Below are 27,688 nucleotides of genomic sequence, written 5' to 3'. Positions count from 1 at the left end.
CCGCCCCCCCACTCCCCTGATAGCCCCTAAATCAGCCCCAATTATTCACAGGAGTGGGGGGGGGTCCAGGCTGAGCTGTGATTACAGCTAGAGTGGCGTCTGAGTGCCAGGCGGGCTGGTGGACAGGCAGTGCTGCGGGCAGGGGGAGGGGCTGTGGCCCTGTGGGCAGAATCAGACCCAGGACCACCCAGGGGTAGGATCTGGGGTGGAGGCCAGGCTGGAAGGGAGGCAGCTGGGGGTCCTGGCATGCATCTCTGGCACTCCCCAGGGGCATGAGGAAAGGGTCAGCTGGGCATGGCCTACACAAGGTCAAGCTTGTCATGATCACTTATGACAAGCTTGGTTGTCAAGGAAGGTCAAGCAGCAGTCAGGATGAGCAGCCCACCTGCTCCCACAGCCTCTGGCCCAGACTAGCCAGCATGCTCTGTGTGTGTGTGTGTGTGTGTGTGTGTGTGTGTGTGTGTGTGTGTGTGTGTGTGTGTGTGTGGCTAGCCTATCACTGAAGGGCTCTGGGGAGACTGAGTGGTGTGCTGATGAGTTCAAGCTCAATCCACTGAGCAGAGCTGTGACTGGCAGACAGTGAGACCAGCTTGGCTTCAGTTGTGAAAAGTCCCTTAAGGCAGCCGTCTCTAGGGCACTCTAGATCTAGATCTAGGCACTCTAGATCTGCCCTGGCTGCCCCCTGATGCCCTGGCTGTGTTCTGAGTAGGCCTGCCTCTTGGCACCTCCCCTGGTCCACCCCTGCTGATCCTCACCTGGAGCACTCTCTGCCTGCCCTCCTCCTCTGTTCCCTAGTGCCTCTTTTCAACACAGCAATAATTCCCTTTTTCTTTGGCGTATGAGGCTCTGATCAACTTTTTAAATTGCTTTTACTGTTATTCTAAAGGTGATGTACAGAGGGGTTACAGTTACATAAGTCAGGTAAAAGTACATTTCCTGTTTTGGACAATGTCACCCCTTACAACAATTCTTTGAAAAATCTAAGCTGGATCAGGTTCTTCCTCTGATTAAACTCCTCCAGTGGCTTCCCATCCCACAAAAAGCAGAGTCTGACAGCCTTATCACTGTCTAAGAAGCCCTGCAGAAAGAATGGACCCCCACTTCACTTTTGTGGGTCCCCCATTATGCAACTACATGAACCTCTGTACAGCCTTAATTTTTCTTGGAACATGACATCTGCTCAGGCCTCAGCGCTTGCCCGTTCCCTGTCCTCATGACCCCTCTTTCACCTCCTTTAGGACTTACTTTCCTGGAGGTTACCTTTCTAGTGAGGACTTTTGGGGTGCTGCGGGTTTAACCCAAGGTCTTTCATGTACTAGACAAGTGCTGTGTTTCAGAGCTAAAGACCAAGCCCCTAATCCATCCTATTTTCTCCCTGACTTGCTCTCTTTTCTTCTGGGTTGTTACCAGGGTTTGAACTCAGGGTATTGTGCTTTTACTTGGCCTCTTCATTTGAACCATGTTTCCACTCTGTCATTTTGGCAGTTAATTGGAGATAAGAGTCTTCTGGACTTTCCTACCCTGCCTGCCTTTGAGCCTGCATCACCAGACCTCAGCCTCCTGAGTAGCTAGGATAATAAGTATCAACCACTGGTACTTAGCTTTTTTTTTTTTTTTTTTTTTTTTTTAAGTGATTCTGGGTGTTTCGAGTGGTTCTGGGCCTTGCATCCTCTAGGCATGTGGTCTACCTCTGAGCCATTCCACCTTCTCCGCTTAATTCCTTAACTTTCCATGTACAGGTAGATTTTGTTCTTTTGAAATTTGAACTCAAGCCCTCTGTATGCTAGGCAAGTACTCTCCCATTGAGCCACTCTTCTGGCCCTAAGCAAAATAATTGTGTCTGTTTCTTTCACAGCTGTAGCTCCAAGGTCTACAAACACTAAGTGCTTGATATATATTTATTCAATAAGAAGTATAATTGCCTCATTCTTTTATAAGTGTTTTTGATAGGCAGGTGCTATACCACTTGAGCTACACTTTTAGTCTTGTGTTTTGCTAGTTATTTTTAAGATAGGGTCTTGCTCCCTGTCTGGGCACCAGTCTGTATTCTATCCAACTATTTTAGGCTTCCCATAGTTGCTATAATGACAAATTCAAGCCACCAAATCCAACTCTGCTCCAGTGAGATGGAGTCTAGTGGACTCTTCTGCCAGGGTCGCCATATACCAGGCTTCTGACCTCAGCCTTCAAAGTAGCTAAGATTACAGACATGAGCTGTGGATACCAGATTAGCCTGTAAAGTTTATCAGGACAAGGAGTTTTAAATTATCTTCCAGGTAAGTTATTAAATGTAAAGGTCTTAGAATAGTCCATACCTACCAATAGTTCATTCAATAAAAGCGGTTGCTATATCATCATCATCATCATCATCATCATCATCATCATCATCATCATCATCATCATTTTCTCTGTCCCGAGGATAAGATAACCTCAAAATTGTATTTGTTGAACAAATGAATGAGCAAAAAAGGTTGGGCCCCCTTCTACCTCTCTGGTGGGTTTCAGGGGCCTTCTATTCTTTTAGCTACAGGGTCAAGGGCTGGAATTCAGGGAGCTGGGAGAGAATTGCATCTGCTGTCTTCTATTCACTCAAACATTTATTGAGTCCTTGTGTTTCCTTTGTGGAAACACAAAGATGATTTTAGCCAGCTGGAAGGCTTTGAAAAATGTGTGTGTGTGTGTGTGTGTGTGTGTGTGTGTGTGTGTGTGTTGGTTCATGTCTTAAACTTTCATGAATGTAGTGGTATATGGGCAGTAGGACTTAGAGACAAAGGGCATTAGAGCAGATTGTACAAAATGAGAAGGAGCCCGGTAGAGGAAGTGAAGAGTGCCTGTTCACCTCCCTCTCTGGCTTCACCCTCCTTATTTGCTGGCTTCACCCTTTCAAAGGGTTTGGCAATGAATGTGCTCTGACTCTGATCGTTGGCTACAAACCCATGAACTGTAACCTGGCTTCTGCTGCCCCCTGCTGGATACTTCTGATAGTGCTGAAGTCCTGAACAGTTTTTTTTCCCCAAAGCCATCAACACCATTCTATTTGCCTGCCGGTATCTCCTTTCAAATCACCACCAGTACTGCTTGACTCTCAGGGGGGAATTATCCAGATAAAAATATTTTCATTGCATGTTAGAGTCAACAAACTTGGAACTAGAATATGTAAAACATAAGAAGCATCAGTTCAATTCCTAGCAGCTATGAAGTTCAGTGCAAACAGAAATACAAGAAACATAGACACCACAGTAACTTAGGTTCTAGCTGTCTTAAATTGGAGAAGGCTCAGGACCATAAAGTGGTGTAAAGATAAGATTCATTCACATAATGGCATACTGCTCCAGACAAAGAGTAGTAACCTACAGAAAGCTTTATGGTAAGATGGGGAGTGAGCATAAGTAAGCACCTATTGTGTGGTTCCAGTTATATGAAAATTCTAGAAAAACACAACAGTGACAGAAAGCAGAATGGACATTTTTGTGGGACTTGGGTTTGGGGTAGGGGTGAGATGGAGTTAGGGGAATTACCTCCAAAAGGAAACACATAAACTATGAGGATGATGGACATTTAAAAAAATGCCTTTACAATGATGAGCATGCTTGTCAAAACATATCACACATTATGTTAGGTGAAATGAGCCAGATGCAGAAGGATAAATGCTGTATGGCTCAGTGTATTTAAGGTACCTGGTATAGTCAGACATCAGGATGATGGTTACCAAGGGGCAAGGGAGGGGGAATTGTCAATTATCCATTACTGGATATGACAGTTTCAGCTGGGGTAAGGAGAGTTCTGGACATGGATAGTGGTATTGTATACACTGTGGCACACTTAATGACACTGAACTATTGACTTAAAAATGGTTAGCCAGGCCAGGTGGTGTGGCTCATTCCTGCAATCCTGGCTACTCAGGAAGCTGAGATCTGAGGATCGTATTGTTCAAAGCCAGCCCGGACATGAAAGTCCGTGAGACTCTTATCTCCAATTAACCACTAGAAAACTGGAAGTGGTGCTGTGGCTCAAGTGGTAGAGCACTAGCCTTGAGCTGAAGAGCTCAGGGACAGTGCCCAGGCCCAGACTTCAAGCCCTACAACCAAAAAAAAAAAAAAAAAAAAAAAAAAAAAAGGTGGCTAGTAAGGTTCAAAATCAGCCTAGATATAAAATCCTAAGAGACTTCATCTGCAATTAACCAGCAAAAAGCCAGGCTGGGGCATGACTCAAGTGGAGCACATCAGCCTTGAGCAAATTTGAGGCCCTGAGTTCAACCCCTCTTCCAGAAAAGAAAAAAGTTGAATGGTAAATTTTTACAATTTTTTTAAACCAGGAAAGTCTTTTTTTTTCCCCCCAACTCAAGGACTGTACATTCAGGGACTTGCTTGCTTATGGCTGGCACTCTACCATTTAATCCATTCCTCCAGCCCCCATGGCTCATCAAACTGTATACTTTATTATCTTTTATTTTTTTAATTTTTATTTTTTGCCAGTCCTGGGCTTGGGCTCAGGGCTTGAGCACTGTCCTTGGACTTTCTCAAGGCTAGCACTCTACCACTTGAGCCTCAACATCACTTCTGGCTTTTTGCTATGTATGTGGGGTACCGAGGAATCGAACCTGAGTCTTCGTGCATGCTAAGCCACTAGGCCAAACTCCCGGCCCCTATTATCTTTTATTTTAAGTTGCGGTGCTTGTGGGCTTGAATTCAGGGCCTGGGTGCTCTCCCTGAGCTCTTTTGCTCAGGGTTTGCCCTCTACCACTTTGAGCCTCAGCTCCACTCCTGGTTTTTGAGCGTTTAGTTGGAGATGAGAGTCTTGTAGAGATTTTCCTGCCCAGGCTGGCTTCAAACCATAATCCTCAGATCTCAGCCTTCTGAGTAGTTAGGATTATGGCATGAACCACCAGCACCCCATTAAACTGTACACTTTAAGTCGATACATTTCAATGTACATCAATTGTATCAAAATAAAATGTTCTTTTCTTTTTTTTCTCTTGTGCCAGTCCTGAGGCTAGAGCAGGGCCTGGACACTGTCCTTGAGCTTTTTTTTCCCCAAGGCCAGTGCTGTACCACTAGAGCCACAGTGCCACTTCCTACTTTTTCTGAGTAGTTTATTGGAGATCAGAGTCCACGAACTTTCCTGCCTATCTATGCTGGTTGCAAACCCTGATCTTCAGATCTCAGGTTCCTGGGAAGCTAGGATTATAGGCGTGAGTCACTGATGCACAGCCATAAAGTGTTTTTTTGGGGGGGGCAGGGGACTGAACTCAGACCCTCAAGCAGGCTAGGCAAAGGCTCAGCTATTGAGGCACTCCCAAGCTGACTTTTAAAAAATTGCTATTCTGAAGGTGGTGTACAGAGCGGCTACAGTTGCATAAGTTAGATAAACAGTATGTATCTTTTAGGACAATGTCTGGGCTTCCCTCCCTCTTTCCCAGTTTCCCCCTCCAATCCCCATCCACAAGTTGTGCAGTTTATTTGCAACATAGTACCACTTTTAACAGTCTCCTAGGAGGGATGCCCCTCCTTTACCCTTGAGCGAGGATAGGTTTTTCCCGCGCAGGAGGGGTTGGTTTGGAAAATGAGCCCTGCCTAATTAGATCACAGACCTGGGTTCCAATCTTGCTTCCAGCACCTACCAGTAATGGGGACACTAGGAACACGACGTCCATCTCCACCGAGATGGATCTGGAGCCCTCTGCAAGGGCTGACAAGAGGTGGCCACTGGGTGGCGCCCGCCGGACCGAGCCAGCCCAGAGCTGGACACCAGGGCCAGGGTCCAGGACCGAGCGGGCGGGCAGCAGAGGAGCCGGGGCCACATCCAGCGACCAAGCGCTTTGGGCGTCGGGCGGAGAGCAGGGGCCGCGGTGGGAGGCCTCCGGGCTGGGTCTTGGATAAGATCAGTGTCCAGAAGCACTGACTTTGCAGACAGGGAAACTGAGGCTCGAGACATTAAGCAATCCAAGGCATCCAGAGGGGGCGGGTCCTGGCTACCTGCTCTCCTCCCTCCAATGCCCTCCCCTCCGGTCCCCTCTCTGATCCCACCCCTAGCAGTTTTCCCTCCTGGGCTGCTCTGGACTCCCCTCCCCTGGCTCCCGGTTTCCTTGTCAAAACTTCCTGCCTTGGCGAGGGCTCCAGTCCCCACCCCCTTCCTGCCCCCCCCCCGCCCCTCTGCGCCCCTCCCCGGCCCGCGATTCGACTGCGCTCCCGTCCCTCCCTCCCGCAGTCGCAGTCACGGTCGGCTGGGGCTGCTGGCCCCGACCCTGGCCGGTCCTCCAGGCCGCTCCTGCTCCCCTCAAACCCCTGCGCTCCCCATCAGGCGGGGGCACCGAGGCAGGTGAGTGACCCACCAGGGAAGCCTGGCACTGGGCCTGGGAACCAGCCTGCTCCCTGAGAAGGGGTGTTGGACCCAAAGGGGTCAGGCTACAGCTCTGGACCCCTGGGAGGATAGAGGGGAGGAGGGTCAGGCTGAAGAAGGGAGGGGGCAAGGTGGAGAGGGGGGGCGGTGATGGGAGGCAGGGTGGAGGCTGCTGGCGAGTGGATTGGGAGGGGGCCTAATCTGCCTGGCAGGACTCACTATGTGTGGGAAGTACCAGGTCCTTTCTTCTGGGCCAGCGAAGTGCAGAGGAAGAGGACGTTGGACCTAAGGCCAGCCTTCGTCAAGAGGCTTAACCTCTGTGTCTCAGTTTCTCCTTTCCCAAGGAAGATAACACCCTATGAGGTAGTGCTTACCTCACAGGGTGGCTGTGAGGCCGCGATGAACAAAAGCTTGTCTGCTCTTGGAGCAGTGAGCTCAGTGCTGGTCCCTCCTGCTGCTTCTGGGAACCGGGTGCAGGGAAGGGACAGGGTCTTTTGCCATGAAGGAAGACGAAGCAGTGAACCTTGTCCCACACATCTGCCACCTGGGAAATCTCCCTGATAGGGGGACCAAGGCCATGCTGGCAGCCAGGCAGGTGTGTGGACAAGGTGGACAAGGTGAAGGAGTGATGTGGGCCCAGAGGCCTGAGTCTAGGCCTCCCCTCCCCTCCCTTTCCAGCTTCCAGTTATGAGATCCCCCTGATCTGGCCTTTTAGGAGTGGCCTCTCCCCGGCTGGGCTGTGACCCTGGTCCCAGGGGACAGGAACAGCTTGTCCTGGTCTGAGGTTCCCAGGCTCAGCCAGGCCCGAGTTCCAGGCAGGATTGAACAAGGGGTCAACTTTCAACTCTGGCCTATGTTGGGGCCTGTGCGAGCGTGTGTTCTCTGAACCCCATCCCACGACACGGTATGATGGTTATGTGCGTGTGAGCCAGGGTTTGGCGGCCCTCCAGGCCCTCTGGTGTCTTTCCCTTACTTTGCTCTCCCACTTCTGAGACCTTCTAAAAAGACTGTGCCACATTTCCTGCCTTGGGGGCTGCCCTCGGCAGAATGGGGGCTGGGCGGCCCTCTCCTTTTTCTCCAATGGGAGATGAAGCAGCAGGGTTGCCATTTGCTCCTCTGCCCCATTCTAACCCCACATTCCCTATCAGACGTTCCCAGAGGAGGAAACTCTCTCCCCACGCAGCCCCATCCACCAGCAAGGAGAACTGAAGAGAGAGACAGGCCACTGGTGGCCAGATGCCCTCCAGCCCCTCCCCTCCATCCACCTCCTAGCAACTCCTCCTAGCAGCCTCTGGAGAAGGAGCACTTCTAGACTCATCCTCCCCTAGATGCAGCCTAGCTCAGACAGAGTGGTGACCCCTGGCATCTAAGCTGCAAGAAGCAACAGGAAGGGGAGGAGAAGGCCTAGAGAAGGAGAGAAAGGTTACAGACAGAACATAAATACTGAAGCCTGAGGACAGAAGCTGACATTGACAGAGGCACACAGTGAAACAACACAGGACAAGAAAGGTTAACTTACAAAGCCCAAGCAGAGGCCTAGAAAAAGAACAAACAGAACAGAAAAGTCCAGAAGCCACTGGAAGGTGGGTGGCCCCAGGGGCAGCATGTGTGAAGGAGTGTGCATTTGCTCTGCACAGGTGGGTTTTGTGACCCAGGACAAATGACTTCACCTTTCTGGATTAAGTGTAAAATGGAAGGCACCTGCTGTATAGCATTGCTGAGAAAGCCACTGGCCCACAGTGCACATTTACACACTTAACAAGGTGGGAATCAATGGTACACACCTGCCTGTGGACCACCCACAGGCTGTGGGGGCCCCTGGGCTTCTGCTCCCACCCAAACCCCCATGAAGCCCCAGCTGGGGCCCTATGCCCTTTTTCTGGAAAGGAGAGGGGAGTGGATGGTGAAGGGGTGTTGCCCCTGGTCACAGGAAAAGGACTCAGCCTTGTACCACACCTCCTGCCTACCAGGTGACTCAGTCCTCAGAATACTCAGCCCTTAGGAATTAGAAGGCCCAGAGGAATTCCTGCATGAGGTCAGCTCTGGAGCTGCCTGTCAAAGATGATGATGATGATGATGATGATTTCTCCTCCTCTCCCTCCTTCTCCTCCTCCGCCTCCTCCTTCTCCTCCTCCTCCTCCTCCTCCTCCTCCTCCTCCTCCTCCTCCTCCTCCTCCTCCTCCTCTTCCTTCTCCTTCTCTGTTACTGGTGCTTGAACTCAGGGCTTGGGCACTGTCCCTGAGCTCTTTTGCTCAAGGCTAAAGCTCTATTACTTTGAGCAACAGTGCTACTTCTGAGTTTTGTGTGGTTAATTGGAGATAAGAGTGTCACAGGGACTTTTCTCCCCGGCTGGCTTTGAACTGTGATCCTAAGATCTAAGCCTCCTGAGTAGCTAGGGTTATAGGCGTGAGCCACCAGTACTTAGCTGGGAATTCTTTCTGAATGCCACCTCCCACCTTCTCTCCAGTGACACACAGCACCGTTTGGAGGGTCCTGCATGGAGGGTGTGTTCTGCTGTCTGAGCTGAGGGAAAGCCACAGCTGCATCCCCTTCCCTCCTGAGAAGGTGCAGGCTTACTGACCTTAGTTCAAATTGTGTCCCATCGTCCCTACCACACAAAGGCTTACTGACTGCTTGGCCACCACGGGCGCCCTGCTGTGGCTGCTAGGGACAGGAAGATTAAGAAGGGTCCCACACCCCACCCCTGGGAGACTTGCACAGTGGCACATACCCTGAAAAAGTGTCATGGCTGGGCTGGGATGTAGCTCAGTGGTATAGTGCTAGCACTACAAAATAAACGCAAACAAAACCACAACCCTGGTTCATAGAAAGGATGTTGGGAAGAAGCCTAAGCCCATGAATAGAGCAATAGAGCAGTGAGACTAGATGAGCCCCAATCTCTTGGAGGCAGCCATCACAGGGGTGTGTGTGTGTGTGTGTGTGTGTGTGTGTGTGTGTGTGTGTGTGTGTGCGTGTGTGCGTGTGTGTTCAGTTCATAGCCTGGAGTGTATGGGTTTAGTTCTACTTGGTCCCCAGAGGCAGGCCACTGAGCCTTTGGTGGGGTCAGGTCTCTGGAGATTGCTCCATGTTCAAATGGAATCAGCCTCAGGCAGAGATAGGGGAGAATACTCAGATATCCTTTGGGCCAAGGGGTCCCTGGAAACCTCAGAGCCTGCAGCACAGTGGGAGGTGGGGAGGCTTGAGCACTGAGCTTTCTTGGAAGAGACTTCCTTGAAGGTTGTTATCCAAGGAGTCTGAGCCAAGGTTGCCGTCTGGTTGAGAGGCATGTAGACAGCTGGCTGTCCTGTGTTGGGACACCGGCGTAGGTCATGCAGTGGAGCTGGTCTCTGACTGCCCTTTCCTGTGGTAGGAGGCTGTTGAGGATGTGTGTGGTGGGGGAGAGCAGCCAGTGCAGAATGGTACTTTCTGAAGGTGGAGATGGTGGTGGCTGGGGGCAGGGCCAGCCACAGCGTGGGGAGGGAGGTGTATTTCCTAGTCTGTGTAGCCTTATCCACTGCTTGGTCTTTGGAGGGGACTCTAGTGCCAAAACAGCCCATACAGATGGTCTATGGCAAGGGCTGGGACTGGCACTGGTGCCCACCTCCAGTGGGCACACAGTAGCTGTTGGGTGAGTCAGAATCCCTGCAGCGTCCCTATTTCCTGATGAGTAAACAGGGCCAATGGCAGACCCTCTCACTTCTGTTTCCTGAACCACACAGTGCACAAGGCCAGCTCCTCACCCCTGCCCCTTCCCGCCTAGCCTCTGCTGCACGCTCAGGCTTCCTGTCCCTCTATCCGGCTGACATGCTTGGCGTGCCGAGGGCCTAGCTGCTGTGGATGTAGGAGGGGCTGTCTGTGTGCATGTGCCAGAATGGACATGTGTGTGCCCTATGGTATGGAGCAGGGTAGCCTTGGCTCCTGGGGGAGGTCTCTGTATGGGGAGGGAGGGGAAGGGTCTTTAGACTGAGACCTCACTGCCCAATGGGAAGGATTAAGTGAATTTTGTCTTTCATGGCAAAGATAGGTTAGGAAAGGGCACAGAGAATGGACAGGAAAAGACAGCACCAAGCTAAAAAGTACAGTTTGGCGAGTGGTCCCTGGCTGAAGTTCAGCTTCTATTCCTATTTTTTCGGTTGTGGGGCTTGAAATTGGGGCTTGGGTGTTGCCTTGAGCTCTTTTTGCTCTACCACATTGACCCACAGCTCCATTTCTGGTTTTCTGGTAGTTCTTTGGCGATGAGAGTTGCATAGACTTTCCTGCCCAGGCTGACTTTGAACCGTGATCCTCACATCTCAGCCTCCTGAATAGCTAGGATTACAGGTGTGAGCCACCAGCGCCCAGCTTTCCTCTCCTCTTTCGAAGGGGAATGGCCTTGTGCGGTGAACATACTTCCCAAGCGCCCATGGCAGCAGAAGCTCTCCTCCACTTATAAAGAAGATGAAGGAAAGAGAGAAAGGGAGGACCCAAAAAACTGATGAAGGAAGGAAAAGCAGGCGGCCAGCAGACTTTATGATAAAGAACAAGGCCACATTGCCAGCTGGTGTGGCATGTCCCTGCGATCCTAGCTATTCGGTGCTGAGGCAGAAAGGTTTCAGTTTGAAGCCAGTCTGGGTGACTTAGCAAGATCCTGTTGAAAGAAAAAAATGAAAAAGGGGAGAGAGAGAGAGAGACAGAAACAGAGAGCAAACTTTAGCTCGAGGTTCTGATCCAGAGTGCTTATTTAAGGAACCTCAACGAATCCTGGAAAATCTGAGGGGGCTTCCATATTATAGATGTGGAGATGAAAGCTCAGAAGGTTTAAGCAATGGAACTGAGGTCACAGTGTTAGAGACAGCACCTTGGGCTACAAGATGAAAAGGGGAAGGGAGAGAGGAAAGGAGAAGGAAGGAGGAGAACAAGAGCTGGAGTTGGGGCTGGGGGAAGAGTTGGGGAAGCAGAATCTAGGCATCGTGCCTTGTCAACTGCCTCTGGCTTGAAGATGTACCTGGCTGGCCGCCCATCATTCTGGGGAGATCAGGTTCTGGGCGGGGGAGGGGGGAGCCTGGCCCCTCCCATCCCTACTTCCTTTCTCTCTGTCAGCATTTTCGGCCCCATTCCCGGATCATCCTGGGGGTTCTTTAGAAAAATAAAAATCCCACAGTTTTTCCTGGAATTAATATTGAGAAGCCATGATGATGCCCGCGGGAAGGGAAGGGGCCCTGCAGGGTGCTGGATAAGAGGGGGCGGGGTGTTATTCTGAGGACAGTTAGTGGGGATGGCGCAAAGCATATGATCTATAGCACAGCATTGAACCTTCACAATAGCCGCGATGGAGGATCACAGGCATCCTTCCCATTCTATGGATGGAGGCTGGAGAGCTCAGGAATTGTCCTTAAAGTCCCTCCAGTTTCACTCCCATCAGCCCCCATGCTGCTGCTTTCTATGGAGACAGGCCCTCTCTCATGGACCAAGATTCTGCCAGCTATTAGAGGCCCCGGACTCATTTTCTCCTCCCAGGGGCTGAGATGTATTGACAGTAGAGAGGTTTGGGGAAGAGCAGGGCCAGGATCTGGGTTGGGCTCTGTGTGGGCTGGGAAGAGAAGAGGCAGGAATGTTGGGCCCAGGCAGGCGGGAAGGGAGGGAAGCAGAGCACCAGGGCTGGCCAAGGACCCAGCTGATTTGCATGTGGAGGTGGAGAGAGTCTCAGCTCAGTCTTATGCACACTTTGCAATTCCCACGCCTCTAATCAGGCAGCCCACCATCCCCTCCCCTTCTGGCCAGCCCCTTGACAGTTCCTCACTCCCATAACTCAGGCTGCTGTTAAAAAAGCGACGCGAAGCCCCTGGGCTTTCCTTCTGGGCTCAGGAAAGACTGGAATCTTTGGGAGGCTTCTTGGCAGCTGTCTGAGTTTGGATCCTCTTCTGACACTACTGGTTGTGTGGCCTTGGGAAGGTTTCCTATGTGTGCTGGCTTGCTGCACCTCCGGTTTCCTTATCTGTGAAGTGGCCTCTTAGTACTACTGCAGGGGCTGGATGGGAGCTTTAAAAGAGACCAGTGCTCTTTTTATTCAACACATTGAACCACAGATACAGATCCACCTTCCTTCCTTCCTTCCTTCCTTCCTTCCTTCCTTCCTTCCTTCCTTCCTTCCTCCCTTCCTCCCTTCCTTCCTTCCTTCCTTCCTTCCTTCCTTCCTTCCTTCCTTCCTCCCTTCCTTCCTTCCTTTTTGCTGGTCTTGGGGCTTGAACTCAAGGCCTGGGCACTGTCCTTAAACCTCTTTGTGCTCAAGGCCAGTGCTCTACCACTTGAGCCACAGTGGCACTTCTGAAAACTCAGAGTCATTTATTGGAGATAAGAGTATCACAGACTTGGGGCCAGGAGTTTGGCCTAGTGGTTAGAATGCTTCCTTAGCATGCATGGAGACCCGGGTTTGATTCCTTGGTACCACATACATAGAAAAGCCGGTGTGGTTCAAGTGGTAGAGCACTAGCCCTGAGGGGGGAAAAAAGCCCAAGGACAATGCTCAGGCCCTGAGTTCAGTCCCTAGGACTGGAAAAAGAAAAGAAAAGAAAAGAAGAAGAGTGTCATAGACTTTCCCACCCAGGTGGGCTTCAAACCGTGATCCTCAGATTTCAGTTTCCTGAGTAACTAGGATTGCAGGCATGAGCTATGAGTGCCTGGCCCATGTTTTTATTCTTGTGGAAGGTTATTTGGGATTCTCCAACCAGAGGCTTTGTGGAAGATAGGGATTGAGGAGATGGGGACTTTGTATGCCAAGAAGTAGACCTGAACTGGAGAGGTTGGGAGCCCTAAGGTGAGCGTACCTTGGGTCCCCAGGGCCAGGCAGGAAGGCAGATAATGGATGGACTAAAACCCTTGAACTATTGTCACAAGGGCCCATGCTTCTAGGACTGGAGGATTGTTAGGGGAGCATGGGACAGGGTCTCTAGTGTCTCTTTGGGACAAAGACTCAAAGAACAAGCTTGGGAGTCCAGGCTGGGGCTATGTGCCTCGGATCTAGCTAGGGATGGCCAGGCCAAACTCTTCTTCCTTCCAGGACTTCCTCACATCTCTTCTCCCCACTGTGGACTCACTGGTCTTCCCTGGCCCAACTTTTGCTTCCAGCCCTCTGGATTGAGCAGCTGGTGCCTTCTCCATATTGCTGCCCTACCTTGAGGTAGCTGGAGAAAAATTGGAACCTAGTCCCCAGCCAGCCAGCCAGCCAGCCAGAGTCACCTCCCCCCACCCCAGGCTGCCACCTCCTTCCTCCTCCACAGTCCATCCCAGAGTTCCCAGGTGAGGGGCAAGAGGTGATCGTAGGGCCTGGAGACTGGTACAGGCCTGAGTCCTGCAGCCTGTCCTACCTGTACCTCAACTCAAGTCCTTCCTGCTGTAGCCTTTGTCCACTCTTCCATGCCCACAGTGGCTAGTGTAGAGAGGAGGCTCCTGTGTGGCTTAGGGAGGAGGCTTCCACAGGGATAGGGCTGATAGCCTTGGCTTCAGACAGACTGAGTTTAAATTTGAGCACCGGGGCTGCCTGTCAGGGTAAGCGCTGGGAGCATGAAGGGGTAGAGATTATATTGGTGACTGGAGGTCCTGCCCAAAGACCTGGCTCTCAGGCATACCTGGGGGAGCAGTGAGCAGAAGGTTAGATAGAGCAAGCTCCGGAGGCAGGCAGAGAGCAAGACAGTGTGAGGACATGGAGAGAAGGGACTGATTCTGGCAGTGGAGCTGTGTGGGAAGTAGATTTAGGACACTGAGGCACATCTGAAGGACACCTTTGTTGGTTTTATGTCAGTTGTGGGGTTTTAACTCTTGGCCTGGTCGCTGTCCTTAAGCTCTTTAGCTCAAGACTACTGCTCTACCACTTTGAGCCATAGAGCCACTTCTGGTTTTCTGGTGGTTAATTGGAGATAAGAGTCTCGCACACGGGGTTGGGGGGGAGGGAAAGGGGGACAAAAACTAGATAAGGGGTATCAATGTTCAAGAAGTAATATACTCCTTACCTGATGAATGTAACTGTAACCCCTCTATACATTACCCTGACCAAAAAAAATACAATAGGAAAAAGAAGTCTTACAGACTTTCCTGCATGGGCCGGGTCTGAACTGTGATCCTCAAATCTCAGCCTCCTGAGCAGCTAGGATTACAGGTGTGAGCCCTGTGCACCCTCTGAAGGGTTCTCTGGTCACACGAACCTCCAGGAGTAGGCACAAGGCTAGCTCAGTAGCCAAAAGACCAGAAGATGGCCTCTGACTTTGGGGACTCCTCTGGGTCCCAACTACTGCCTTCAGGGCTAGTGAGGGATGGTGGGGCTCCCTGCTCTCTGCACCCCCATTCCAACCAGGCTGTTTCCTATTTCCAGACTCCAGGTCCTAAGCAGTGGCACCCCACCAGGATGCCCTCTGGCCCTTTAGGCCCTTGCCAGCCCCTGGCTCACCTTGGTCCCACCTGGTGAGGTCCTTGGGGGTTGAGTGGAGGATGAAAAGCCTAGAGGTGGAGATGGACCCCTAGAGGTGGGGAGGGGTGCAGGTGGCCCTGCATGACTGGACAGAGTGGGTAGAAGTTTGAACTAGAGTGCAGAGGAGCCTTTTGTAGATGAGATTTGCCTGCAGAAGGGTTAAAGGTGCGTGTATACTGCGGGGGAGGGGAGCACTGCCCTGAGCAGCCTAGCTCAGACTAAGACCTGCTGGGAATGAGGGGACTTCTTTGAGCGGAAATGAGGGAGAAGCTGGACCAGTGTGTGGGTGGGGGGCATGGGGTGGGGCTGGCTGCAAGCATTCCAGAGATACTCAGAGGGGTAAGGGGCCAACAACCACGACCTTTCCCTCTTCTCCAGGAAAAATTACAAGCAGATGTGGGTGCCTCAGGGAGGCTAGAGCAGGGAGCCTGTGTGAAGTTTAAGTATATGAAGTGTAGATCAGAAAGTGCAGGGCGTGGGGGAATGGACTCCAGCACCCAGCCTCTCCCAGAGCCCAGGAGAAGATAGTTCCTCCTGGGTCCTGACCCTCTTCCCACCGACTGAGAGAGGCTAGGGGTGTGGAGAGGAACAGAACTACTCCCTTGATGGCTGCCAGCTTTCAGGGGAAGGCAGGGCTCTCGCCTGCTTCCTGGCTGGGATGGGACCCCCGTGTGAGTGATGACACCTAAAGTTGGACATAATGGTGTGATGGAAAATGTTTCACAACTGGTGAGCATGTGGCCATGATGTGTGTGTGTAGTGTTTACTGATTTCTATGGTGTTAATTCCCTTTCAAGCTCCTCCTATGACATTAGGGCCCATGAAAGTTGGGAAAGGTACTACACACAATTGCCTCTCCTGAGCCCACAGTGAACTGGCTGAAGCCCACCAGTGGCAGTCAGGTGGCCTGAAACCAGCCCCATTCCCACCTCATATAGCAGGAATCCTGTGACACTATTTCCTTAGAGCAATTTTGACTAGAGGAGCCACCTTGCTGGAAAAATCTTTCTGAGGCCAAATCACTTCCCACCCACATTGGTTGCAGTATCAAAATGTCTTGGAGTTGGGTGCTGGTGGCTCATGCCTATAATCCTAGCTACTTAGGAGGCTGGGATCTGAGGATTGTGGTTCAAAGCCAGCCAGCTCAGGAAAGTCTGTGAGACTCTTATCTCCAATTAACCACCAGAAAAAACAAACAACTCAGGTATGGCGCCCAGGCCAAGTTCAAGCCCCACCACTGACCAAAATAAAAACAAAGTATCTTGGGTGTACTCAGGGCTAGGGACTGGGGAAGTAAAGGTCTTGCAGTTCTTGTCTCTGGAGGTGACAGGAAATAGGCACTAGAACGTTGGTGTATGGGCAAGTGATGCTTGGGGATCAGAAGAGAGGACAGGGCAATCAGCTACTTGAAAGATGAGTACTCCAGGAAGAACCAGAGCTAGGGTGTCCAAGTAAACTATGAACCTTCCACCCCGAGGAAGATCTGGGGACGCTGGAGGCCAGGCAGCATGGGGCTGGATGACCGCAGAGGTCAGCAGTCTGGGCTTTTCTGCATGTCTGCTGCTCAGGTCGCCGTAGACACTGTTCTTCTGGCTCTGCATACAACACCACTGCTCTGCACCTGGCCCTGTTGCAGGCCTCTGAAATGTGGCCACCTCTGTGTCTCCTCCTTCTCCTCCTGGTCCTAGGCCTGAGGCTGGCCAGAACACTCGACTCCAATGATCCCAATGCCTGTACCTTCTGGGAAAGGTGAGAAAACCCTTCCTTAATATGCCACCTTCCTATTGCTATTTCTGCCAGCCCTGAATGGGCTGCCTCTCATTCCTCCCCATTTCCCCTCCATCGCTTTCCTCCTCTGACTTGGTTCTTTCCCCATCCCTGTCTCTGAATCCTTGTGGGAGATCAGCTATAGGACAGAGCCCAGGATGGGAGTCCTTCGTTGGGGAGCAGGCACAGGGGCTGGCTAAGGGGAAGTAGGAGTGCAGGGCTGGAATGGGATGTTCAGCTCCTCAGGAGTTGAAGGTTATCCCTTAGCTCCATCTTCCCAGGAAGGGAGCAGGAGAAAATGGAAGGCTTTGGTCCATAGGGTGAGAAAAGAGCTCTGTGGGGCCATGTCCCTGGTACATCCCAATTCTGGGAGGACCTCTAGGCTTGAGAGGTGGGGCAAAACAAGGCCTTTATCCTAAAGTTAGGGGAGCAAGTCCAGATTTGGGGGTGTTGGTTTCCCACCTTGACCTTGTTCCCATCTTGCAGCTTCACCACCACCACCAAGGAGTCCTACTCCCGTCCCTTCAGCCTGCTCCCCCCAGAGTCCTGTGAAAGGCCCTGGGAGGACCCTCAGGCCTGCCCCCAGCCCACGTGAGTGCCTGCCCTGGCCCCCTTTCCCTCTGCTCTTCTTAGAACCTTTAGAATCCGCAGGAAATACCTGGCCTCAAGGCCCTCACAAATGTGTGTGTATGTGTATGCATGCATGCAATGAGATGCATATGAATGTGTAGTGTACATCTACAGTGTACATATGTGCTGTATGTGTGTGTGTGTGCTGAGCTGCATGCATGTGTGCATGTGCTTGGTGGGGATAAGGAGGAAATAAATACTCTAAGCCCTCCCAGCCCAGGGTGTTGGATACTGGTCTCCTGCAGTGCTGCTCTGTGCAGCCAGGAGTACTGAGGGCAGCTCTTGGGCTCCCCAGGGTTATCTACCGGACTGTGTACCGTCAGGTGGTGAAGATGGACTACCGCCCTCGCCTGCAGTGCTGCCAGGGCTTCTACGAGAGTAGCGGGATCTGTGTCCGTGAGTGCTGCTTTTGGGGTGGGGGGAGCTTAGGCCACACTTCTGAACTCTTCTCTGCCCTGAAGGGTGGGACACTCCCTTTGCTCCTTGTCCAGCAGCCAGAGCAGCAGGCCACAGGGGCCAGCAGATGGGGAAGAAATGGAGGCTGGCTTTGCCTTGCTTTGCTACTCTGGCAAGATACAGAGTTGTGGGGGAGGGGCAAGTGGACATAGCCAAGGAGCTGGGGTTCCCAGGAACTGGTCAGCATTGCATACCCCAAAGTCATATCTCCATGGCCATCTCTCCAGGTCCCTGAGCAGAAACTGTCTACATCTCTCTGTCCCAGAGTTCTCATCTTGTTTCTCTGGGTTCTCTCTGTGTTTCTCTCTGCATCTTTGTCCCTGTGTCTGGGGGTTGGTGTCCGGGTCTCTTTCTCTCTCTTCTGCTTCTGTTTCTCTATTGCTGTCTGACTATGATTTGTCACTGTCTAGTTTCTGCTGCTCCTTCTGCATTCCTACCCATCTCTGCCTTCAGTTCTGACCCATTACCAGCCTGACCCATTACTTTCCTTCCTAGCTTGGCCCAGTCCCACCTCAGCCCTCACCCTCTCTCTGACAGCATCTGTAGCTCCAACTGAATAATTCCCATTTTTCCAACAAGCTACATGAAACGTTTCACACAAAGGGACTACTCAGAACTCTGGGATCGTGTCAGGTTTTGACTCCACCTGCCTAGATCTAAGTAGTTTGTCACCTCAGAATTGACCTCTGGAGAGCTGTGGGTCCCTCAGCCTCATGATTGAAGCTTCAGAGAGAAAAGGTGGGAGGGGCAGAGCTGGCAGCATCTTCTCACTCACCCTCTTGGTCCCAGCACTCTGTGCCCAGGAGTGTGTCCATGGCCGCTGTGTGGCACCCAACGAATGCCAATGTGCGCCAGGCTGGCGGGGAAACGACTGCTCCAGTGGTGAGTGGATGCAGACTCAGATGCCTCCCTACCAAAGTACAAGACCCGGGAGCAATTACCCAGAATCTAGAGGTGTGGTAAAGGGGCTGGATATGTGGGGGTATAAGACAGACTCAGCCTAAGGGGGTTAGAGAGTGACTGGACCTCTGGTGATCCCCTTCTGTTCTCATCCCAAAGAGTGTGCCCCAGGAATGTGGGGGCTGAAGTGTGACAAGCCCTGCCTCTGTGGCAACAGAAGCTCCTGTGACCCCAAGAGTGGAGTGTGCTCTTGCCCTTCTGGCCTGCAGCCTCCAAACTGCCTTCAGCCTTGCTCCCCTGGGTATTATGGTCCCGGCTGCCAATTCAGCTGTCAGTGTCATGGGGCGCCCTGTGATCCCCAGACTGGAGCCTGCTTCTGCCCCCCAGGAAGCACGGGGCCCAGGTGAATGATGGGAGGAAGGACAACACACTAGCCAAGTAGCAGACCATGGGCCTCACAGATACAGGGGGGTGGGGGAGGAACTCAGACAGGGTCCCAAACAAGGGGATGGCTTCCAGAGATAAGATCAGGGTCCCAGAGATGATGGCCTGGGCAGAAGTGAGGAAGGGAGTCCGGAGAAGCATAGTGTGCATGTGTGAATGGAGGAAACGGCGTGGGGTGGCCAGTCCATGGAGGAAAGAGAGGGACCAGGAGGTGCTGCCTTTCACACCCTGATCCCACCTCCTTCCTGCAGCTGTGATGTGACCTGTCTGTCAGGCACTGTTGGCTTCTTTTGCCCCAGCACCTCCAGTTGTCAAAATGGAGGCTTCTCCCTGAACCCTCAAGACCCCTGCATCTGTCCTCCAGGCTGGAAGGTATAAAGAATGGAGCCTGGGGGTACAGGATGGGCATCTAGGGAGAATTCTGGGGATGCTTTGAGCAGGACTCAGGGGAGAGTGTCCAAACGAGGTGGGCTTCGGGTTGAACTGGGTGTCACAGAGTCCAGTGGCCATGCCATGGGAAGGGGGCTAGTCGGGGGCTTTCTCGACCTCTCACTCCCACAGGGCACCATCTGTTCCTTGCCCTGCCCAGAGGGCTTTTATGGATCCAACTGTACCCAGGAATGTCACTGCCACAACGGTGGCCTCTGCGACAGATTCTCTGGGCAGTGCCACTGCGCCCCAGGCTACACCGGGGATAGGTGAGCTGTTCGGAGGCCGGGAGGAGGTAGGGGAGAAGCGGAGGCCGGGGGTAGGACCTGAAGGAAAACGGGACAACCCGGCTCATCGCCCATGGCGCCAGGTGCCGCGAGGAGTGCCCGGTGGGCCGCTTCGGGCAAGACTGTGCGGGGATCTGCGACTGTGCCCTGGGCGCCCGCTGCTTCCCTGCCAATGGCGCGTGTCTGTGCGAACATGGCTTCACCGGAGACCGCTGCGCCGAGCGCCTCTGCCCGGACGGTCTCTACGGCCTCAACTGCCAGACGTCCTGCACCTGCGACCCGGAGCACAGCCTCAGGTGGGCGGCGGGCACTCGCGGGGAGAAGTCCTCGAGCGCACACCGAGTACACCGGAGTACGTCCGAGGGCGCACGGGTGTCACAGAAGGGGGGACGCGGGGATCCGCCCCCCCCCCACCCCGGCTCAGGCTCCGCCGCGCCCCGCCTCGCCCACAGCTGCCACCCGATGCACGGCGAGTGCTCGTGCCGGCCGGGCTGGGCCGGTCTCCACTGCAACGAGAGCTGCCCGCAGGACACGCACGGGCCCGGCTGCCAGGAGCACTGCCTGTGCCTGCACGGCGGCGTCTGCCGGGCCGACAGCGGCCTCTGCCGGTGCCCGCCCGGCTACACGGTGAGGCGCGCGCCCGGCGCGCACGGAGCGGGGCCGGGCCCGGGGGCCGCGCTGGGCCTCCCCCGCGCCCCGCTCACCCGGCGGCACTCGCTTTCAGGGTCCTCACTGCGCTAGCCTCTGTCCCCCCGACACGTATGGGGTCAACTGCTCAGCCCGCTGCTCGTGCGAAAACGCCATCGCCTGCTCCCCCGTGGACGGCGCGTGCGTCTGCAAGGAAGGTGAGGGAACGAGGTCGTGGGGAGGGGCGGCCTGGGGCGGGGCCGCGGGGAGAGGGAGGGGCGGCCCGGCGCCTGGGACAGGCGGCCGGGTGTGGGAAGGCAGAGTTTACTATGCTGCAGCTGGACTGTGGGAAAGTATCCAGGCTATTTCCTTCCTGGAATATCCACTTTTTCTTCACACACACGCGCGCGCACACACACACACACACACACACACACACACATCATACTTGTCCTTAAAGGCATAGGCCACCACGTGCCTCCAGGCCTGTAGAAACCCAATGGTAGTGCCAGCAAGGCCTCCAATCTACCAAAAAGTGGCAATTGGTGACCTTAATGGTGAATTGTGATACAGATGTGTTTTGTTTGCCTAGCTGTATTAAAGGTAACAAACACCAAGTTGCCAGTCCTCAGCTTTCCCTATTGTTTGACCTATAACCTGGGTAACTAAAGTTTACCTGATCTAGCCACGGTAATTTTTTTTTTAACCAATCTCCTTCATTTTACAGAAGAAATAATGGAGACCCATTGGGTGATATATCATTGAAAACCATTTAGCCTTTGTGTGTGTGTGTGTGTGTGTGTTAGTACTGGTGTTTGAACTCAGTGCCTGACATTCTCATTTGGTGTTTTCATTCAAGGCTGGTTCTTTACCAGTTCCATTTTCTGCTAGTTAATTGGAGATAAGAATCTTGCTGGCTTTAAACTGGGTTTCTCAGATCTCAGCCTCCTGAGTAGCTAGGATTATAGGCGTGAGCCACTGGTACCCAGCTCTTTCAGCCTTCTGTTCAGCATCTAATAGCTCATAATCTCTCTGTTGTGCTGTGAGCATCGGCTCTCACCCCCAGCTCATAGCAGAGAGCCTGGCATAGTCAGCATTCTGTGTGCACTCACTCACGAGGGGAGCTGGGTCCTCATGCCAACTTACAGGCTCTCCCTTTAGGCTGGCAGCGTGGTAACTGCTCTGTGCCCTGCCCACCTGGAACCTGGGGCTTCGGTTGCAATGCCAGCTGCCAGTGTGCCAATGAAGGAGTCTGTAGTCCCCAAACTGGAGTGTGTACCTGCACTCCTGGATGGCGTGGTGCCTTCTGCCAGCTACCCTGTCCGGTGAGTGCTCACAGCCTGCTTGTCTGGGGGAGGAGGAGGGCATGGCATCCCAAGCTGACGGCTCCACCTTACTCTCCTTTCTGGCCCCAAGAAGGGACAGTTCGGCAAAGGTTGTGCCAATCACTGTGACTGTGACCATGCTGACAGCTGTGACCCTGTTCATGGACATTGCCAATGCCAGCCTGGCTGGATGGGTGAGCAATATGAACTGGCCTACTGTGGAGTGGGGAGCTGGGTCTGAAAGAGCCCCTGGGAAACCAGAGAAGGAAACCAGAGGGGTCCAGCTCCAGGCTTATCCTATGCTCTTCCCCACAGGTGCCCGCTGCCACTTGCCTTGCCCTGTGGGATTCTGGGGAGCCAACTGCAGCAACACCTGTACCTGCAAGAATGGGGGCACTTGCGTCCCTGAGAACGGCAACTGCGTGTGTGTACCCGGCTTCCGAGGCCCATCCTGCCAGAGATGTGAGGCTTCCTTCCTCTTTCCCCATTCCTCTTGCCCCACAGGGCAAAGAGTCAGACACCAGAAGCCCACTGTACCTGTCTTGGCCTCTGCTAACTTTCATCTTCAGGGGACTTAGTGTAGTGGAAAAAAGGGATGGAGATAATGGGGCCAACAGCCAATTGAGCCCCTGCCTCAGTCACATGCATTTTCTTCCCCAGCCTGCCAGCCTGGCCGCTATGGAAAACGCTGTATACCCTGCAAATGCAACAACCACTCCTCCTGCCATCCATCCAATGGGACCTGTTACTGCCTGGCCGGCTGGATAGGCCCTGACTGCTCCCAACGTGCGTGGTTGCTTGAGTGCGAGAGCATGCTGAGAGCCTGGGCCAAGCAAGGATGGCTCCTTAGCATAAGGGGTCTGGACTCTTCTGTGTGGGCAATATAAACAAATACTGGACATCACCTGCACATGGGGTACTGGTTCTAGGTGCTGAGGAGGCAGCAATGAACAGAGTAAGAGGGGAAGAATCCCCTGCCCTTTGGCAGGAGAAACCTGGGAAAGCATCCTTTTAATGGGAGCATACCCCAAGCTCCATTTTGGATTAACTTTCAGCTTTTCTTTATTCATTTAAATGTAACTACACAAAATTATGTATTTACATTTAAATATATGAAGGCCATGGAAAAGATTAGCTCAAAGAGCCAGGCATGGTGGCACATGCCTGTAACTCATACTTATAGCACTTGGGAGCCTGAGGTTAGAGGATTGCCAAGTTTGGCTTTACAAAGATTTGCAGGATTGCCAGCTTGAGACTTGATCTCAAAAAAAAAAAATGCATTGAGTAGGATAGATGTTATGTCTCTTGTGTTTAAAAAACAAGGCAAGAGCTAAGCAATCCAAGATACTTTTGAAGGCTTTGTTATTTTGATATAGTGTTTGGAGAGCCAAGTGCAGGGGTTGAGGGGACGATGGGTGCATGGATCTGGAGCTGAGTGGAGAGATTCAGGACTAGAGACAAGCATTTGGGTGTCATTGATATGGACATACTGTTCAAAGCTTTAGTGTCCCACCAGAGACAAGGCTGACTAAAAACTTCAGGAATCTGGAAGTTCACCCAGGAGGAAACAGTCCTTCCCTGCCCAACAGACCCCTTGTTTCTTGTAGCATGCCCTTTGGGCCACTGGGGAGCCAACTGTGCCCAGCTCTGCCAGTGTCAACATGGTGGTACCTGCCGCCCCCAGGATGGGAGCTGTGTCTGCACTCCAGGCTGGACAGGACCCCACTGCGTAGAAGGTACCTACAGAGGGGGACTGTATTCCTGTGCCCTCGGCCCTGGCCCAAGAGGAAACTAGAGCTTTCCGGGCTGCGTGTTCTCTGCTCTTCTCCTTGCATCTCTTCCCAGGCTGTCCATCAGGGATGTTTGGTGCCAACTGTTCTCAGTCTTGCCAGTGTGGTCCTGGAGAGAAGTGCCATCCAGAGACGGGGGCTTGTGTATGTCCCCCGGGACACAGTGGTGCACCCTGCAGGATTGGTGAGTCCTTGGACTCTTCACCCCCAAAGTCTTCAGGACCCAGTGCTTTCATGCTATTCCTGCTATGCACATGCCCAAGCTCATCAACAGAACCAAAATGCCATCCTGAACCCCTACCCCATCTCACACAGGAAACCCGGAGCCTTTCACCATGATGCCTACTTCTCCTGTGGCCTATAACTCTCTGGGTGCAGTGATTGGCATTGCGGTGCTGGGGTCCCTTGTGGTAGCCCTCATAGCACTGTTTGTTGGTTACCGCCACTGGCAAAAGGGCAAGGAACATCAACACTTGGCAGTAGCCTACAGCACTGGACGGCTAGATGGCTCTGAATATGTCATGCCAGGTGAGCTGGCATGGAGTCATGGGGCATGGATGAGTGGGGTGCTTGGCTTGACCAACTACAGGGACAGCGGGAGGCTGGGAGGAATAGGGAAAAAGAAGATCAGGAAAGCTGAAATACCGATCCCCTAGGACAAAGTAGCCCATTTCTTTCTCCCTCCCCTCCCTTCCCCCTCCCCTCTTCTTCCTTTTGTGGTGCCAGTGCTAGGGCTTGAACTCAGGGTGGGTGCTATCCTTGAGCTCTTTTGCCCAAGGCTGGCATTCTACTATGTAAGCCATGGCTTTACTTCTAGATCTTTGCTGGTTAGTCAGAGATGAGTCTCACAGACTTCCCTGACCAGGCTGGCTTCAAACCATGAGTCTCAGATCTTAGCCTCCTGAGTAGCTAGGATTAAGGGCAGCCTGTTTCTAAGCTGCCTTGTGCTTATGTCTGTCTTACAGATGTTCCTCCAAGCTACAGCCACTACTACTCCAACCCCAGCTACCACACCCTGTCCCAGTGCTGTCCCAACCCCCCACCCCCTAACAAGGTCAGTGCAGTGGGGGGAGGGGAGGATCTGGTTCTCTGGAAAGCCCTTTCCTTGAGGGTGTTCTCCCTGTGGCCTTGTCTTCTTCAGGTTCCAGGCAGCCAGCTCTTCGCCGGCCTCCAGGCACCTGAGAGGTCAAGCGGAGCCCATGGGCATGATAACCTTGCCACTCTGCCTGCTGACTGGAAACACCGCCGGGAGCCCCCGCCTGGGCCTCTAGACAGGGGTAGGTGCCTGAAGGCCGAGACCTTGGAGGAAAGTGGCTGTGCTCCATCCCAGTGTGTGCAGGGTAGACCAAGTCTATGAGTTGTCTTTCCCTCCTCAGGTGGCAGCCTCCCAGATCGCAGCTACAGCTACAGCCGTAGTGGTGGTCCCCGCCCATTCTGTAATAAAGGTATGGGCAGGGGGGCTGAGCTGGGTAAAGAGGCCAGTGTCTCCACTAAACCTAACTTTCTTCCTCAATCCTTAGGGTCTGCTTCTAAAGAGGAGCTGGGGGCCAGCATGGCTTCTCTGAGCAGTGAGAATCCCTATGCCACCATCCGGGACCTGCCCAGCCTGCCATGTGGCCTCCGAGAGAGCAGCTATGTGGAGATGAAAGCATCTCCACCTAGACAGCCTCTTCAGTTCCCAGACAGCCTGAGGCGGCAGCAGAGAGACAGTGGCACCTATGAACAGCCCAGCCCCCTGACCCACGGTGAGCACTCCGTCTCCCCTGGGCAGAAGCCAGAGAGAACTGGGATGAGGGAGGTGGGAAAAGGAAAGGGACAGAGGTGACATGCTTTGGTCATAAGAACAAGGCCTTTGAGGTGAGATGTAGGGAAATCACCTGTGTCCTCATACCTCAGTGTGGTATGCCTACATCTAGCGCTGAGGAGTTGAGATGGTGCCCAGAAAAGTGAGAGACAAATCAGGTGGAAACGCCCAAATCCTTGGGTGAGGTGGGCCAGCTGAGGTGGCCTCTCTCCGGCTGCTAGGAGCCGAGGCTTCTACTTAGAGCTACACAGCCAGGTGGCCAGAAACCCACCAGCTCCAGACAGAAGGGGCTTGATGGGGAGAAGCAGTGGGTGGTTGAAGAGTGAGTCAGTGCCCTCTCATCCTGTCCCCCTCTGTCTCCAGATCAAGAGTCTCTGGGCTCCCAGCCCCCTCTTCCTCCAGGCCTCCCCCCTGGCCACTACGATTCACCCAAGAACAGCCATATCCCAGCACACTACGACTTGCCTCCTGTACGGCATCCTCCGTCACCTCCACGTCAGCTCCAGGACCGTTGAGAAGCCAGGCTGGTATGGCAGAAGCCAGCCCACTTGACCCTTGCTGCCCAAGGCTGAGGATAGAGCCTTGTGTACCCTGCCAGGAGCAGGGAGTGGACCAAAGGCCACGAACATGAACATATTAATGAAGAAAGTGAATGGAGAGAAGAGAGCCTCGCTCCCAGGTTGCACAGGGGAAGACACTGTTTGCAGGGTGCTTGGATCCCTTTCTGAACCCATTGTTCCCTGGGACTCCCAGGGTCCTATGTGCATAAGCTGCCATGTTGAACAACTCTGATTTGAGACTGGTATTTTTGAAATGTATATTGGGTACCTTGATTGCGCATGCCCAGGCTGGGCTCTGCATGTGTGTGTGTATGTGTACATGTGCTTTCAGAGGATTACTAAGCCCTCAGGCTCACTGCCTTTAACAGGGAAGTAACTTAATGGGCTGTAGCAGCAAGTCCCCTCATTGGCCTCCTGGTATTCCCTTGATAATTCTTGTTGCTGCTGCTGCTGCTGCTGCTCAGAATACAGGAGAATTGGGCTGTTCCCTGCCCTCAAGTCTTCATGTATGTACCCCTGCTCTTGGGCCAGTCAAAACTTTCAATGTTCTCAAATGCTCAGCTGCCTGGTTCATCAGGACTTCTATTTTCACCTTAAACTGTGTCTCTTTTCACTCTGCTGTAGTCACACTGGCATTCAGTTACTGTCATCTCCTCCTCCTCCTCCTCTCCCTCCTCCTCTTCTTACCTTTTCTTTTGTGCTTGAACTCGAAGCCTAGGCACTCTCCTTTAGCTTTTTCACTCAAGGCTCTAGCTGTACCATTAGAGCCACCGCCCCACTTTCAGCTTTGTGATGGTTAATTGGAGGTAAGAAGCTGGCTTCAACTATGAATCCTCAGATCCCAGCCTCCTGAGTGGCTAGGATTACAGGTGTGAGCCACTGGTTTCTATCCTATCTGCTATTCCTCTTCCTATCCCAGGGTCTTGCACATCTGTAGGGTTTGTCTTTCCTATCACCCGCTGACTCCTGCTTGTTCCTCATGCCCCTCATCACTTCACCTTGCACTCCTGCTTTGCATCACTGGCAGCCCTGTTCCTTTTTGAAGTATCTGCAGAAGGCCCAGTGATTGTCAGATTATCTAGTTATTTCCTGACATGGTATGGGATTAATATCTGCCTCCCTACTAGAATGTAAGCTACCTGAAAGCAGAACTCTTGTTTATTATTACGTTTTGTTTTTGGTGGTAATGGGGCTTGAACTCAGGGCCTGGGCATTGTCCCTGAGCTTTTTTTTTTTTTTTTTTTTTTTTTGCTTAAGATTAGTGCTCTGCCACTTACCTAAGCCACAGCTCTACTTCTGGCTTTTGGGTGATTGATTTGTTATCAGAATCTCTTGGACTTTCCTGCCCAGGCTGGCTTTGAACCATGATCCTTGGATCTCAGCCTTCTCAGAAGATAGGATTACAGGCAGGATCCACAGGTGCCTGGCTTATTGTGCTCACTATGGATTCCCCTTGGTATATGGAAGGCATTCAATAAATGATCCCTAAAAGGCTGAGTGGTTGAGTGAATCAATGTTCATTGACATGGGGTCAATGTCAAGACAAGGGCCAATTGTGTGCTCTGAATGTGAACAGACCCCCTGGGTGTGAGGCTTCCCCAAGGGGGTTCCCCCTCCACCCCTGTGGGACCAGCACACAGGCTGAGGGGCCTGGGATAGTGATGGATAGACCTGAGTAGAGGCTGGAAGCCTCAGGAGAGGGTGAGGGTACACTCCAAGGAGCCTAGTTGGGTTTAGAACACAAACCTCAAGGTTTGTAAGGATGTGATCTCATCAACTCACCAGTGGATAGTCTCCAGACCTACATGAGGTTAAATAGATGGTGCCTCATGACTATAATCCTAGCTAATTAAGAGGCTGTGATCTGAGGATCATGGGTCAATGCCAGCC

The 27,688-nt window shown here is 52.7% G+C and overlaps 1 protein-coding gene across 1 annotated transcript; it reads left to right on the top strand.

Moving 5' to 3' along the window:
• Positions 1-6,237: 6,237 nt before the first annotated feature.
• Positions 6,238-26,966, top strand: Pear1 (platelet endothelial aggregation receptor 1). Its single transcript, XM_090340705.1, has 23 exons — positions 6,238-6,318; positions 16,348-16,528; positions 17,033-17,137; positions 17,472-17,572; positions 18,422-18,514; positions 18,692-18,935; positions 19,228-19,348; positions 19,538-19,674; positions 19,776-19,988; positions 20,145-20,319; positions 20,417-20,537; positions 21,481-21,644; positions 21,736-21,838; positions 21,960-22,106; positions 22,305-22,430; positions 23,252-23,380; positions 23,490-23,618; positions 23,750-23,962; positions 24,400-24,488; positions 24,576-24,711; positions 24,811-24,879; positions 24,955-25,179; positions 25,602-26,966. Exons 2-23 carry the CDS (start codon positions 16,425-16,427, stop codon positions 25,751-25,753), a joined length of 3,096 nt encoding a protein of 1,031 aa, XP_090196831.1. The 5' UTR covers positions 6,238-6,318; positions 16,348-16,424; the 3' UTR covers positions 25,754-26,966.
• Positions 26,967-27,688: the final 722 nt, after the last annotated feature.

Source organism: Megascapheus bottae, chromosome 10, assembly GCF_031878675.1.
Source record: "Megascapheus bottae isolate mThoBot1 chromosome 10, mThoBot2.hap1, whole genome shotgun sequence".
NCBI classification, from domain to species: Eukaryota; Metazoa; Chordata; class Mammalia; order Rodentia; family Geomyidae; genus Megascapheus; species Megascapheus bottae.
The sequence above is the reverse complement of the archived record's forward strand: the minus strand, read 5'-3'. Positions and strand labels throughout refer to the sequence as shown.

What these genes read in the sequence shown, in the direction of transcription:
- Pear1 (XM_090340705.1), top strand. Translation starts at nt 16,425, where the DNA reads ATGTGGCCACCTCTGTGTCTCCTCCTTCTCCTCCTGGTCCTAGGCCTG. An exon ending in AGGACCCCACTGCGTAGAAG is followed by an intron (nt 23,381 to 23,489) that starts GTACCTACAGAG and finishes ATCTCTTCCCAG; the next exon opens with GCTGTCCATCAGGGATGTTT. An exon ending in GCCTGGGCCTCTAGACAGGG is followed by an intron (nt 24,712 to 24,810) that starts GTAGGTGCCTGA and finishes TTCCCTCCTCAG; the next exon opens with GTGGCAGCCTCCCAGATCGC.